At 37.8% G+C, this 12,281-nt stretch overlaps 1 protein-coding gene across 4 annotated transcripts in view; it reads left to right on the plus strand.

Annotated features, from left to right (window-relative positions):
* The window catches only part of SCAPER (S-phase cyclin A associated protein in the ER), a 539,023-nt gene that overhangs the window by 455,315 nt on the left and 71,427 nt on the right, over positions 1-12,281 (plus strand). For all 4 annotated transcript variants that reach the window (XM_025883907.2, XM_025883909.2, XM_025883908.2 and 1 more), the window contains one exon: positions 6,994-7,226. In XM_025883907.2, coding sequence (XP_025739692.1) covers positions 6,994-7,226 — 233 coding nt within the window. The remainder of the gene's footprint in view (positions 1-6,993; positions 7,227-12,281) is intronic.

Below are 12,281 nucleotides of genomic sequence, written 5' to 3' on the forward strand. Positions count from 1 at the left end.
CCTTTTTGTCTCACTGAAGATAAGCCCCTCCTTACCTTAATTTAGGCAATTTTGAAATTCTTTCCTATGGGTGCCTGGGTGGTTCAGTTGGTTAAGCGTCTGCCTTCAGCTCAGGTTGTGGTCCCGGGACCCTGGGATCGAGTCCCGCATTGGGCTCCCTGCTGAACGGGGAGCCTGCTTCTCCCTCTGCCTTGCCTCCCCCCACCCCGTCTGTCTCTTAGGAATAAATAAATAAAATCTTAAAAAAAAAAGGAAATTATTCTTTCCTAGATGAAACATTGGTTTCCTATTAAAGCATTGCTGTTAAATGATTTAAAACCAGCAAAAGAAAAATCTATATAGAAGGATAAGGAAAATTTCTATGGCCATTTGAATAAAATGTCCTGATGAGACCAAAAAAGACTTCACCAAGATTACAAGCAAAAGAAAACTCTATTCTCAGCAGTGAAGGGATCAATACTAAATGAGAAAATACACATATACATGCACAGAATACTATGGAAAAATACGATGAGGGACTGAACTGAATGTCAGGCTAACTTAGACTGTTGGAAACTAGAAAATTATGGGGAGAAAATAAAAGACTGTTCAGTACAGTGAGGGCCTTTAGACCTAGGTCTGAAGTCCCAGGATTCAGTGCAGCAAGCCTAACAAGGGAAGCTTGGCTCCTGCAGGCCATAAGGATTCTTCATCTAACTGCCAGATTGTTGAGAAGTTTTTCAATTTGTGTTTACTTTATGAGAAACTGCCAAATGGTGTTTCTAAAATTAAGTAGAACTCCCCAATGAAATAGAAAATCAAAAGTTGTCAGTGGTGGACAAAGAATATAAGAATATCGTAAAAATATATCTGATTTACTTTACACTGAGCTTATTTTCTTAGGGCCAGTGAAGAAGTGACATTTGATGCTCAAACCACATTGACAGTTTTTTAACCCAGATTTATCCCAACAACCCTTAAATATAATATTTTCTTACCCTTTGGCCAAGATAAAGCTCATAGAATTCTTCTTCTTTTTTTTTTTTTAATGGAAGAAGCATCAGAAAAACAATGTTTGGCCCATGACCAATTTTCACTTCCCTCCACCAAAGACAGAGATTCTGCAGAATCCTCAGTAAAAGAGGTACCCAATGAGAGGAAGTCAGTGTGGGGTAAGAGAAAGCACATGGGCTTTAAAGTCTAATAAACTCAGGTTCAAGTCCCAGACCTTCTGTTAACTAGCATGTCCTCGATATCTCTGAACTTGATTTATTAATCTGTAAAAATTAAATGTGATATAAGATATAAGAAAAATGCTTAAGCATTTTTGGCTTAGTAGAAAAACCCCATAGATGTTAATCTCCATCCTTCTTTCTCTTACCCCCCGCCCAGTGAGTATGGCTTATACCCCTTTTTTGGGGGGGTTATCTTTAGGTTGTCATTTTGAGCATAAGCAGTTATACTGATATATAGTAAGTAATAATATCAGAAGAAGTAAAGATGAACGAGTCGTAGAAATAACTGAGTCTCACATTGAAGTGCCTTTTTGCACTCATATATGTGCTTTCTTGTGTTTCCAGAATTGGTGTCACATTTTGCTACTGCCTGCTCCTAAAATGGTCACCACTTTTCTCTTATATTGTTCTTTCTGTTCTTCTATAACCACGAAGCCACAGCTTGTTGCAGTTTTTGTAAAATCAGAGTCTGTGGGGTCTGAATGACCCTTATGGTGAACAGAACATCACTCTGATCCCTTGATCACTTACATAGTAGATATACAAATATCAGATAAGCAAGTGATTAAATAAATGACATTAATTTTGGTATCTCAGATTTTGTTTTTTCTTAATTCTCAACTATATTCTTTAAAGATGCAATTCGTGGATAAAGTACTTCTAATTAAACGAAAGATTGCCAAATACACATGCATAGTGTTTTATTTGAAATACCTGATGAAAATGAGTACAAGTTTCTCGAAAAGAAAGGATTATGAAAATTTGTGATGATGGAGAAACCTGACAGTACCCAGAAATGTATTTCTCATATTCTCTCTGTAGTGTATAAAAGAAAAATGCAAGTTGTGTTTTTTGTGGATTTATTGAGTTAATTTTAAAATGTGGCCAATTTGAACACAGAAGTTACATTTTCTCTGCCTGGGGGCCCTGCTAATATTACAGTAGATAGATACAGGCCTGAATCCTCAAAAACAAAGAGAATGGGAAGAAAAGGAAAGCAAATATGTTTTAATCTGGAAAGCAGATAGTTGAAAGACAGTTACCTGAAAGCTAAAACCTAAATTAACAGGAAGAAAACTGTCAGGAGAAAATTTGTGCCACAGAACTCCAGTAGAAGGCACAAGAATTAGAGCCACCAGGTTTCTCAGAAGATGAGGATGAAAGTGGGGCTGGAAAGAGGGCAGTTGGTTGGCAGTCTAAATAAGAGGCAGTTTATGGGGCGCCTGGGTGGCTCAGTCGTTAAGCATCTGCCTTCAGTTCAGGTCTTGATCCCAGAGTCCTGGGATCAAGCCCTGCATCAGGCTCCCTGCTCAGTGGGAAGCCTGCTTCTCCCTCTCCCTCTCCCCCTGCTTGTGTTCCCTCTCTCGCTGTGTCTCTCTCTGTCAAATTAAAAAAAAAAAAAAAAAACTAAAGGGCACCTGGGTGGCTCAGTCATAAAGCGTCTGCCTTCGGCTCAGGTCATGATCCCAGGGTCCTGGGATTGAGCCCCACATCGGGCTCCCTGCTCAGCAGGAAGCCTGCTTCTCCCTCTCCCACCTCCCCCTGCTTGTGTTCCTGCTCTTGCTGTCTCTCTCTCTGTCAAATAAATAAATAAAATCTTTAAAATAAATAAATAAATAAATAAATAAATAAATAAATAAGAGGCAGTTTAGCTACCCTGGATTTCATCTGCCATATATACAGCCAAGGGCCTCCTCCCCGCAACTGTGGCAGAAGACAAGAGTTTGAACCAAAGTTACTCCAGGCATGGGGACACCCATCTACAGGCACAAAAAGTCATACAAAAACAAAATGATTAAGGAAAAATCTATTCCTTAAATAATGAGCCACTCAGCCTCCTTCTTCTATGAATCTCTGCAAAAATGGGCAGCCCATCTTTATACTCCAGGCCTGGAAGATACAGGATTTCATTCTTATGAAACTAACTCTCCTGGGTGAACAGACATATAAATACTAATATTTGGGATTCCTCACTGGGAAAGCTAGGTTTCTGTTTAGTCACCCAAATTGAAGCCCTTCACACAGAGTTTGTATCCAGCTTTTGACTGGATCAAGATTTTGATACACTAATCTGTATGTATCAATCTTGAGTATGAACAGAAAGCCCCACATGACCACATATTTAAGGAAAGCTTACAACATAAAGTACAGAGAAAGAACTCAAAGGAGACAGAGACCATGTAGGAAACAAAATAAAATCTTAAAGTATAATTTCACAGAGATGAGAAATATTGTATCCATAAAACAAAAAACTATAAAAACAAAACATAGGGAGCCAAAAAGAACTCCTGAAGCTAGGGCGCCTGGGTGGCTCACTCAGTTAAGTGTCCAACTCTTGGTTTCAGCTCGGTGGTAGGAGTGAGCCCCACGTGGGGCTCTGTGCTCAGTGCAGAGTCTGCTTGAGATTCTCTCTCTCCCTCTCCCTCTGACACTCCCCCACACATGCTGCTCTTTCTATTTCTCTCAAATAAATAAATAAATCTTTAAAAAAAAAAAGAGCTCCTGAAAATTAGAAATATAACAGATGAAAAACTCAGTAGAAGGACTGGAAAATAAAGTTAAGGAAATCACCTAAGAAGTAGGACAAAAAACAAAGAGATGAAAGGCAGGAGAAAACAAAATATAAGAAAATTACAGGCTCAGTTCAGGACCAAAGTCCAACAGAGAAAATGAATGGGAGGAAATTAGCAAAGAAATAATGCAAGAAATTTCCCCATAAGTGAAACGTGGTTTTCTGATTAAAAAGACCACTGAGTTTTTACACCCCCCCCCAAAAAAATGACCTATACCAAGACACAGGAAATCAGGGATAGAAGTTCCTAAAAGTTCTCAGAAAGGAACAGACCATGTACAAAATATTAAGAATTAGATTGGACCTCTTAACAGTGCTTGAAGTTGGAAACAGGGGAGCAGTCTTTCAAAACTCCAAAGGAAAAGTAGTTCCAACTAAGAATTCTCTATTCGGCCAAACTATCAGTCAAGTATAAGGATGAAAGGAAGATATTTACAGACACACGGGTCTCAAAATTTTTCTTCCCCATGCACCCTTTCTTTTTATTATTATTATTATGTTAAGTTAACCACCATACAGTACATCATTAGTTTTTGATGATTCATTAGTTGCGTATAACACCCAGTGCTGCACCCTTTCTTAGGAAGTTGTTGGAATATATTCCTCAACAAAATGAGAGAATGAGAAGAAAAAGAAGATGTGAAACCCAAGAAATAAAGGGAATCTAAACCAGGAAGGGGTGGGAGGAATTCTTAAGATGAAGATGAAGGACAATCTCAGAATGAGAGTCCTGTAGTGGACTTATAGAGCAAGCAGGCCAGATTAGGGCAGGGGTGTGGTAGGTTTCAGGAAGAATGTCTCCACTGAGGAGGCTACAAAGGACCAATAATCCCTGATGTTGAACTTGAGAGGAAATTCCACTTTAACCAGAAAGGTTGACAATGAATTAATGACAGATAAATAGGAAATTCAGCATACAAAAAAAGTTACCTGACTAAAACCAAAAATTTGTATAAGAAAGTAAATACAATCCTCATATGCTAGTTTAACTATAAATAATATACGTATAGTCATAATGGGACTAACAAAACCATGCAGTCAATAGTACTGTGGACCAAATGTTCTGCTTCTCTCCCTCTTTCCAAGTACATAGTAGGATGACATTTCTTGGCTCCCTGGTGGTTGGGTTGGACTATGTGATTACTTCTAGCCAATCAGGTGTGAGCCAAAATGGTATCACTTTCAAGTAATGCATTTAATGTTGATGCGGGACCTTGCAGAGATCTTTTTTCTTCTCTGCCACTGTGACCTGTAGTGCTCTGTACTGTCTGATACACTAGCCACTATTAAAAATAAAATTATTTGAAATTAAAAAATCAGTCCCTATGTCACATTAACCACATTTCCAATGCTCAAAAGCCACATGTGACTAGTGCAGATATAGAACAGTGTAGACTGAAACACTCTGATTGTCTTAGAAAGTTCTTTTGGTCTTTGTTGCTATAAATGGTGGTTGCTTTGTCACCTGGGCTCCAAAGTAAGGACAACAGGGATGCAGAGCAGAGCCTCAGGCAGCCTGACATGGACATGTCATATGAATGAAAAATAAAGCTTTATTGTTTGAAGCCACTGACATTTTTGAGGAGTGTTTCATTGCAGCATAAGCTGCTCATTCTGACCTATATAGAAATCCTAGGTTTGAACTCCATTCGTCATACACCACCTTCTGTATTGGGACAGGCTAGGTTACACTAGTCACAATCTGAAGAGGTTTGTGTGACTGTTTTATAACTGCTGTAGAGTTTCAAAGGGAACTTTTACCAGTTAACTGGAGCACACACTGCAGAAAAATTCTACTCTAATTACTTGGGCTTCGGAATGGCTCAGTGGTCAGAGATAACTTATGGTCAACAGTCTTAAACAGGCCATTCTCAGAAAAGTGATTTTCATGGAATGTCTACATTAACAACAACAAAAGGAATGGAAGGAACATTTGCTTGTGTTTTTAAAGATCCTCTTTTTAAATCCAAGTGGTCATTTGTTCCTCTATCTTCTAATAGAACTGGTGCAGGTATAGAATGAGGATAAGCAAAGGCTGATTGTTACTAAGTAAGTGCATTTGTCAAGTGTAATAGTTTGCCAGGTGTTTTCCCCTTGGTCTTCTTATTTGAGCTTTATAGTAGTCCCAGCAGGTAGGCAGATATAGAAACCAAATCTCCGAAATGTAAAATTATTAAAGTCATGTAATCCGCTAGAAGAAAAACTGGATCTTGAATATAGTACCATCTGATTCTAAGTCCATACCTTCTTTCGTCCCACCCTTAGCCTATTGTCTCTGCCCCCTTCTTGGTAGTAAGGCCTTCAGGAGACAGCCCCTCCTCTTCCTGGGAAGAGTAACCTTTAAGTAGCCAGCATTGCAGAACAAGGGCACAGAGCTCCCAGCATGGTAGTTATGTATTTAGCCCTTGTACTTCTGAAGTCATCCTTCTCTATGAGAGCTGATGTTCATACACAGTAGTATTTACTCCCGGCAATAATAGAATCATAGTAAGAGTAGCAGTGTAGTAGCAGATAACACGTCTGTAGGGCTTACCTATGTGCCAGACATCGTTCTAAGAATTTACACAGGTTGATTTACTGCCGCAATTACAAACCCAGGTTCTAACTCCTAGTCCCAACTTTTAACCATGTTACTTCCTGTAAACTATACACAAAGATAGCCAAATATGATCCTATATATTAGGAAAAAATTGTTTTGCCTTTTTGTGATAAATACAAATTTCATTTTAATAGAGAAATTTAGATTAGATAGTTTTAGAATTCACTTTAACAAGAAAACAGTGCTGCTCTCAGTTTACCAACTGGTTCATTTTCTGTGCTCATACAAATTTTTAATATAATTTATTCAATTCAATAAATAATAGTTATTGAGTACTTACTAGATGCCTGGGCATGAGCTAAGCATTTTATGTGGATTAGCTCACTTAATCCTCACAAGAACCCTAAGATATAGGCACTGTCATTGTCCCTGTTTTATAAATGAGAAAATGAAGCTTGGAAGTAGTAACCTGCCCAACGTCGCTCAACTAGCAAGGACAAAGCTGAGACTTGAACTCAGCAACCGAACTTCAGAACCAACACCCAAACATTTAGCTAGCCACCTCTACAATTTCAAAATTACTTATGATTCCAGAAAGTTTCCAAATTATCTCTGTCCATTTCTGGTGGTTTTACAGAAATACAATTACTGTATTTTTTTCTATCTAGGTTTATATTCCTGATGAAAATAATGCTATTTTGGGAAGAAATACAAATAAGCAAGTTTTTGAAGGTTTGACAACTGGACTTCTCAAAGTCAGTGCTGTGGTTTTTACCTGCCTGATTGCCAATCGACCAGATGGAAACAGCCGGCCAGCTACACCAAAAATATCGACACAGGAAATGAAAAACAAACCCTCACAAGGTGATGCTTTTAACAGTCGAGTTCAGGACCTCATCAGGTAAAATTGCTAGATTTCTTCAAACTTTCTTCTTCTTTAAAAAAATATATTAAAATTATTTAAATGTCAGGACCCATGTGATGGCATTGGTTCTCACAACACCATCCATAAATTCTTGGTGGAAAATATACTACATTTTGTACAACAGAGAAGAAAAGTCCTACTAATGAAAAGCAATACAGTTAGAGCTCATCTGTCATTCTTGATATTTAGATATTTGATGTTAGAATATGTAGTGTCCAAGCTTTTATAACTTTCTTTCTGTCAACTATTTCCCAACTCAAGAATTTCTGAGAATTCCCCTATTTCAGGTCATCTTGGTTTTAATTTTGGTTCAGACTTAAAACAGTAATAGCTACCATTTACGTAGCACTCATTATGTATATGGTATTGTAATAGAGGCTTTGCAGCCCTATAGGTATAGGATTTCTAATTCAGACTTTGTAGGTGGGGAAATTGCTCAGAGAGTTTAAATGCTTTGCCTAAGTTTATGTAATAAATAAATTTAAAAGTAGGTTGGAGATTTGAGATCAAAACTCAGGTCTAGCTGGACTCCCAAAACCTGTGTGCTTTCCACTACACAAATGTAGTGATTTCTGACACCTGTTCAAGGTCAACCCTGTTCACTTCTAAAGGTCACCTTTTCTCCAGGGAAATTTACTACTATTCTGACATCTGAACTCTTTTTCCCTCATGAATCTTGAATCAGGTAGGACGTTTAATTTCCCAATAGGATTCCATTTAGTGTTAATCAGTTACTTGCCCCACCTATCAGTAACTTTTCTGTGATCAGCACTGATCTTTGGTTTCCAAAATCCATGCAGTTTGTTGCTCTGAAGCTTATGGTAGGTTAATAGGAGAAAAGAGAATGTCCTCTTCTGCATTTGCCTCAAAAGAGTTCATAAATTTCCTCTGGTTTTTTGTAGTGCTTTCTTGAGAACAGTTGTTTCATTTGATATCTTTCTTACCCTTGATTACTTTGTTCACTTTTCCCTTCCATCTGCCTGCCCTCTTTCCCCAAGCATATTTATTGCTAGAGAGTATTAGGCCCCTTGGGTTCACAGCCATTTATCTTAAAGCACTTGACTTTTACCCTCCCTGACCTTTCTCTCAGTTGCTTGATCCCATTCAATTTCCCCATCTCCTTAGGTCACTGTAGAACCTAGCCCTCTCAGCTTGCTGATACATGCCGTTCTGTTCCAGCATTCTTCCTTGGGCTACCGTGTGATGCAGTAACCCTGCATTCTTGTCCATGCCTTGGCTGTGATGAGGTGGAAGGACCAGCCAAAGGCTTCAGTGTAATTCTAATGGGCTTTCCAGGAGAAAGTACATACATTTTCACATATATTATTATAGTTACCAGATCCTTCATAAAGGAGGAAGGTATTGGGGAAAAAAATAACTGGTAATCTGCCAAACCAAATCTCATGTAACTTAAAAAGGATGATGGACAATCACAGTCCTTTCGAACAAAACTCTGCCGCTCTTTCTCTGACTTGAACCACTTTTGGTGAAGGTTGTTTTCTTATATATAATGCATTGTTAGTTGGCTTCATGATGGCTATGTATAGAACCACAAACTGTAGTTTAGATCTGCCTAATGAAGCAAACAGAACATGTCTAATTATTTCCATACTTGCTCTCTCACCTTCTCAGATACACTGACAAGAGATCTCACTCCACTCCCCACCATAACCTGGGAATTTTTTGTCAGTTTCTATCTGTAGAGTTGTAAAGCTGGACAGAGAGAGTTCCAACACAGTCTTTGGTGCTGCTCTCTGGCCTGCGGTCCAGAAGTAGAGCTGGAGCAGAGCACACTGACATGTATCTCCTCCTTCTCCTCATCTGGCGTAAAAGAGTCAAGAGGATTTCTAACAAAGATGGTAATACCAGTACTTATTATTTTACGTGGTTCGGTCAAGTGTCTAGATCTAAGGGATTCTCAGAAGTATTTATCAGTTCCTGCAAAGTTCACCTGTAGCAGTTTGTGCCAGACACCATACAAGGTCCTGGGATACAAAAACAAATAAAAAGACCTTTAACAGAATATCCAAATATTATCATTTGGCTGTGAAAAATCAGAACTTTTTTCTATAAAGTGAAAATATTGGCAGTTACAGTGTTTAGCACAGCTCTATGAAAGCAGTATTGTTTGTAAGATAGAAGCAGATTGCAATTTGAAAAAATACTTATTTGAAATTTGCTCAGGAAATGGACCAACCCTGAAGCTCCACAGTTCTATTTTTTCCAGCTTTCTTGAGATATGGTTGACATATAACAATGTTTAAGTTTAAGGTGTACAATGTGATGATTTGATACAGATATACTGCATGTAATTACCACAATAAGGTTAGTTAACACCTCCATCACCTCACGTGATTACCTTCTGTGTGTGTGGTGAGACATTTAAAAGCTACTCTCTTAGCAACTTTCAAGTACATGACATAGTATTGTTAACTATAGTCACCATGCTGTAAATTGCATCCCCAAAACGTATTCGTCTTACAAATGGAAGTTTCTACCCTTGTACCCTTGACTAACATCTCATTTCCCCTAGCCCCCAGGCCTTCTATTCTTTATTTCTAGAAGTTCAGCTTTTTTAGATTCTACATGTAAGGACATCATACAGTATATGTCTTTTACCATCTAACTTATTTTACTTAGCATAATGTCTTCAGGGTCCATCACTGTTGTTGCAAATGGCAGGATTTCCTTCCTTTTTTGGATAATATTCCATTATACACACACAAAGACACACACACACACGCCACATTTTCTTTATCCATTCATCCACTGATAGACACTTAGAACTGTTTCCATGTGTTGGCTATTCTCAATAATGCTGCAGTGAACATGAGAGTGCAGATATTTCTTTGAGATGCTGATTCATTTCCCTCAGATATATACATAGAAGTGGAATTGATGGATCATATAGTAGTTCTATTCTCCGTACTATTTTCCACAGTGGCCATACAAATGTACATTTCCACTAAAAGTGTACAAGGGTCCACTTTTCTTGACATCCTTGCCAAAATTATCTCTCGTCTTTTTGATAATAACCATTCCTAGAAGTACAACGTGGTAGCTCATTATGGTTTTGATTTGCATTTCCCTGATGATCAGTGATATTGAGCATCTTTTCCTGTACCTGTTGGCCATCTGTATGTTCTTTGGAAAAATGTCTATTTAGATCCTTTGCCCACTTTTTAATCAGGTTATTTGTGTTTTTACTATTGAGTTATAGGAGTTCCTTATGTATGTTGGATATTAACCCCTTATCTGACATATAGTTTGCAACTATTTTCTCCCATTCAATAGGTTGCCTTTTCATTTTGTTGATTATTTCTTTTGCTGTGCAGAAACTTTGAAGTTTGATGTAGTCCCACTTCTTTATTTTTCCTTCTGTTGCTTATGCTTTGGTATCATATGCAAAAAAGAATTGCCAAGTCCACTGAAAGGAGTTTTTCCCCTGTGTTTCCTTCTAGGAGTTAAATGGTTTCAGGTCTTACATTTGTCTTTAATCCATCTCAAGTTCATTTTTGTGAGTGTTGTAAGATAGGGATCCCATTTCATTCTTCTGCAAGTGGTTATCCAGTTTTCCCAGCACCATTTATTGAAGAGACTATCCTTTCCCCATTGAGTATTCTTGGCTCTCTTGTCAAATATTTGTGGACTGTAGATGCAGGGGTTTATTTCTGGGTTCTCAATTCTGTTCCATTGGTCTATGTGTCTGTCTTTATGCTGGTACCATACTGTTTTGGTTCTTAGAGCTTTGTGTTATAGTTTGAAATCAGGAGGTGATGTCTCCATCTTTGTTCTTCTTCTACAGGGTTGCTTTGGCTCTTTGAAGTCTTTTGCTGAAGCACAATTCTTTTCATCATATCCAATTAGAAATTTATATTTATCTCTCAAAACAGAAAATTCAAACTGTACAACCAAAAGGCAAATAAATAAGTCCAAGTCACTGATACCAGTCTTTGGAATCAAATGTTATCAAATGTAAGGCATCTATTCAAGAAGTTACAAAACTGTACTTTAGCATTTTGCTAGCCAACAAACCCTAGCCACATATGAGGAGGTAGCATAGGCATGTCAGGCTGCACAAGTTTAAAGCTAAACACATAATCTTTCCACCCAGAGGAACCCCTTTTCCTATGTCCTCTGTCCTTATCAGTGGCACCAGTATCCCACTCAATTACTTGAGCCAGCAATCTGAGCATTGTCACACTCCTCTCAGAGACTCCTTTACCAAACCAATATTCAAGTCAGTCTTTACTACTTATGGATTCTGCCTTGTCACTCTCTCAGATTTATCACCTTCACTCTACCGCTGTGTCTTTAAGTGTCCAGGTTCTCTTGCAATAACAGATGGCTTGGCTGTTTCTCTCTCCTTTCTCCTTTTCAAAATAACTTATTTTTACTAATTATAAAAGTAATGTGTGCTCAATGAGAAAAACAATTTGGAAAACACAGAAGAGAACAATGGGTATTTTTGTAAACACACAAAAATTACCTTGAATCCTTCCACCTAAAGATAATCACTGGGTTGCTTTTGGTGTACAACATGTGGTTATTTTATTAAAAAAAATACTGTCATACTTCTACATATTATTTATCATGTTTTTATTTATTTTTCTAAATCAATAGGAACTTGCAAATTACTTTTTACTGGCTTTCCAAGTATTTCATCATGTAGCAATGATTTGCTTCTAGTAACCTTTTATTACTCATGCAGGTTTATTCTAGTTTTTTACTACAGATACCACTATGAAGAACATTTTTGTACACTCATCTTTCCCTGCAACTGATTGTTTTCTTAAAATAAATGCTAAGAAGTAGAATTTCTAGGTCAAAAGAATATGCATTAAGGGTTTTTGTCCATATTGCCAAATTGACCTACCCAAAGATTACCTATGAGTAATCATAGGTTTACACAATATTATACAGCATCATTCTTTTGAGCCTTCATATATTAAGAACACTAGGCACGTATACAGAGGGACAACTATGTTAAGAGGCAGCAAAAGGGCAGCCATCTGAAAACCAAAGAGAGTC

This window comes from Callorhinus ursinus, unplaced genomic scaffold (assembly GCF_003265705.2).
Source record: "Callorhinus ursinus isolate GAN/ISIS: 27379988/994484 unplaced genomic scaffold, GSC_fseal_2.0 scaffold25, whole genome shotgun sequence".
NCBI classification, from domain to species: Eukaryota; Metazoa; Chordata; class Mammalia; order Carnivora; family Otariidae; genus Callorhinus; species Callorhinus ursinus.